The sequence below is a fragment of the Cervus canadensis genome, chromosome 14 (genome assembly GCF_019320065.1).
Source record: "Cervus canadensis isolate Bull #8, Minnesota chromosome 14, ASM1932006v1, whole genome shotgun sequence".
Lineage (NCBI taxonomy): Eukaryota > Metazoa > Chordata > Mammalia > Artiodactyla > Cervidae > Cervus > Cervus canadensis.
In genome coordinates, this window is record NC_057399.1 from 48,106,259 (window position 1) to 48,109,992 (window position 3,734).

Here is a 3,734-nt window from a genome sequence, read left to right on the forward strand (position 1 = left end):
TCAGTCATGGAGGTACCCTGTTAGGCTCTTCAGGAAAGCAAAGTTCGTGAGCATTTGCACTCGCACGATTGTCCAGGCACAGCTGTTGTACTCCATGGACGTCAGGTACTGCACGAGGTTGAAGTAATAGTTCTTCAGGTGAGGAACGGTCATGTCTCCCGTAGTGAAGTTTTTCCTCCGCATGATTTCCTTCTGGATTGGCTCCAGATGGTCCATCTGCCCTTGGAGTTCCACAAGGAGGTCCTCAATGACAGTCTCAGACCAGCCAGTGCTGGAGAAGTCTGTGGTGAGAATTCCGAAGATCTGCTGGAGCATCTCATAGATGACCAATACGGCATCTTCCTTCCGGAACTGCTGTGCTTGCCTCATCTCCTCAGGGACCTGGAAGTCCATCCTGACCTCGAGGCAATGTTGAGGAGTTGAAGGTAACTGCCGCAGGAGTTTCTGACACACCGCAACGCTCCTCCTTTGCTGGAATCGAAGCAAGCTGTAGTTCGTGGAGAGAGCTGTGGTGGAGAAACACAGCAGGAGAACGATCTGGAGGAGGCACCGGTAGGTCATGATGAAAACAGGCACAGGGCAACCTATTCTGCTAGCAGATGCTGAAGCTGAGCCTTCAACGCTTTGCAGAGTGAATGTCCTTCCTCCTTGAGTGTGGGCTTTTTATATGTTACCCGACGATGTGGGGGCGTTGCTGACAAATGAAACAAGGTACCGGCGTTGAGACTATTGGCTGCACCGCCACGATGGGCGGAGGGGAGCGGCCGGCACTGCGATCACGCTGCAACCCCGCGCGCTAGGAGACTGTTGGCTGTGGAACGACGGGGGGGGGGGGGGGGGGGGGGGGGCGCTGTGCACCAAGTGGAGCCACAGCGGCCGCGCTGACTATTGGCTGTGCGGCGACGGTGGGGGCGGGGGGGGCGTTGCGCACCAGGAGCCCGGCGGCTGTGAGACTCTTCGCTGCGGGGCCCTGCTGCGGCGTGTCTCACACGGTGGAATCCCGCGGTGGCTAGGAGACGGTTGGCAGTGCGTGTGGCGCACAAATTGGAACAGAGTGGAACACATTGGGCGCGAAGACTAAGGCATTACCACGATCGGGGATTGGGGTGGAGAAGTTCCGGGCGTTGCGAGCACGGTGGAATCCCGCGGGGACTCACAGACTATTCACTGTGCGACCATGGAAGGGCCTTGGATCCAAAGTGGAACACAGTGTCTTAGATGAGACTATTGGCTTTCCCAGGATCGGGCTGGAGGTGGGGATGTGCGGGGCCTTGCGAAAACGGTTGATTCCGCGGTGGCTAGGAGACGATTTTCAGTGATCGATGGGAGAGAGTTCTGCACAAGTTGCAAAATAGTGGAACACAGTGGCCGCGATGAGACGATTGGCTTTACCACGATTCGGGGTTGCGGTGGAGAGTTGAGGCGCGTTGGAAATAGGTGAAATCCGCGGTGGAGAGGAGACGATTTCCAGTGAGTTGATGGACCAGAGTTCCGCACAAATTGCAACTAGTGGAACACAGTGGCCGCGATGAGACTATTGGCTTTACCACGTGGAGAGTGGGTCGGGTGAGGTGCGGGGCGTTGCGAAAACGGTGGAAACCGCGGTGGCTAGGAGATGATTTCCAGTGACTCGACGGGAGAGAGTCCGCACAAATTGCATCATAGTCGAACTTAGTGGCCGCGATGAGACTATTGGCTTTACCACAACTGCGCCGTGGGGATGGGGAGGTGCGAGGCGTTGGTAAAACGGTGATATCCGCGGTGGCTAGGAGACGATTTCCAGTGAGTCGATGGGAGAGAGTTCCGCACAAATTGCAACACAGTGGAACACAGTGGCCGCGTTGAGACTATTGGCTTTACCACTATCGGGCGTGGTGGAGGGGAGGTGCGTGGCATTGCGAAAACAGAAGAATCTGCGGTGGCTAGCAGACGATTTCCAGTGATCCGATGAGAGAGAGTTCCGCACAAATTGGAACATAGTGGAACACAGTGGCCGCGGTGAGACGATTGGACTTACCAGGAGCGGGGCGGGGGTGGGGAGGTGCGGGGTGTTGTGAAAACGGTGGAATCCACGGTGACTAGGAGAGGATTTCCAGTGAGTGGATGGGAGAGAGTCCGCACAAATTGCATCATAGTCGAACAGAGTGGCCGCGATGAGACTATTGGCTTTACCACAGTCGCGGGTGGGGGTGGGGAGGTGCGGGGCTTGGCAAAAACGGTGGAATCCGCGATGCCTAGGAAACGATTTCCAGTGAATCTTTGGGAGAGAGTTCCGCACAAATTGCAACAGAGTGGAACACAGTGGCCGCGTTGACACTATTGGCTTTACCACGATCGGGCGTGGTGGTGGGGAGGTGCGTGGCATTGCGGAAACGGTGGGATCTGCGGTGGCTAGCAGACGATTTCCAGTGATCCGATGATAGAGAGTTCCGCACAAATTGCAAAATTGTGGAACACAATGGCCGCGATGAGACTATTGTCTTTACCACGACCCAGGGTTGGGGTGGAGTGTTAAGGCACCTTGCGAAATGGGTGAAATCCGCGGTGGAGAGGAGACGATTTCCAGTGAGTTGATGGGCCAGAGTTCTGCACAATTGCAACATAGTGGAACACAGTGTCCGTGATGAGGCTATTGGCTTTACCACGTTGAGAGTGGGGCGGGTGAGGTGCGGGGCGTTCCGAAAACGGTGGATTCCGCGATGGCTAGGAGAGGATTTCCAGGGAGTCGATGGGAGAGAGTCTGCACAAATTGCATCATAATCGAACACAGTGGCCGGGATGAGACGATTGGCTTTACCACAATCGCGGGTGGGGGTGGGGAGGTGCGGGGCTTGGCAAAAACGGTGGAATCCCCGATGGCTAGCAGACGATTTCCAGTGAGTTGTTGGGAGAGAGTTTCGCACAAACTGCAAAATTGTGGAACACTGTGGCCGCGATGAAACTATTGGCTTTACCACGATCGGGTGTTGGGGTGGACAGTTAAGGCGCGTTGCGAAATGGGTGAAATCCGCGGTGGAGAGGAGACGATTTCCAGTGAGTTGATGAGCCAGAGTTCCGCACAAATTACAACATAGTGGAACACAGCGTCCGCGATGAGACTATTGGCTTTACCACAACTGCGCGTGGGGATGCGGAGGTGCCACGCGTTGTTAAAACGGTGATATCCGCGGTGGCTAGGATCCAGTGAGTCGATGAGAGAGTTCCGCACAAATTGCAACATAGTGGAACATAGTGGTCGCGATGTTACTATTGGCCTTACCAGGATCTGGAGTTGGGGTGGGGAGGTGCGCAGCTTGTGAAAACGGTGGAATCCGCGATGCGAGGAGACGATTTCCAGTGAGTTGATGGACCAGAGTTCCGCACAAATTGCAGCTAGTGGAACACAGTGTCCGCTATGAGACTATTGGCTTTACCAAGTCGAGAGTGGGGCGGGTGAGGTGCGGGGCGTTGCGAAAACGGTGGATTCCACGGTGGCTAGGAGATGATTTCCAGTGAGTCGATGGGAGAGAGTCCGCACAAAGCGCAACATAGTGGAACACAGTGGCCGCGATGAGACTATTGTCTTTACCACAACTGCGCGTGGGGGTGGGGAGGTGCGAGGCGTTGGTAAAACGGTGAAATCCGCGTTGGCTAGGAGACCATTTCCAGTGAGTTGATGGGAGAGAGTTCCGCACAAATTGCAACATAGTGGAACACAGTGGCCGCGATGAGACGATTGGCTTTACCACGATCCA

At 55.4% G+C, this 3,734-nt stretch overlaps 1 protein-coding gene across 1 annotated transcript; it reads right to left on the reverse strand.

The window, feature by feature from the left end:
• On the reverse strand, positions 1-706 carry LOC122453397 (interferon beta-2-like). Its single transcript, XM_043487401.1, has one exon. It carries the CDS (start codon positions 559-561, stop codon positions 1-3), a length of 561 nt encoding a protein of 186 aa, XP_043343336.1. The 5' UTR covers positions 562-706.
• Between the last annotated feature and the right edge of the window lie 3,028 nt (positions 707-3,734).

Excerpts from the sequence above, each read along its gene's own strand:
- LOC122453397 (XM_043487401.1), bottom strand. The coding sequence starts at position 561 with ATGACCTACCGGTGCCTCCTCCAGATCGTTCTCCTGCTGTGTTTCTCC.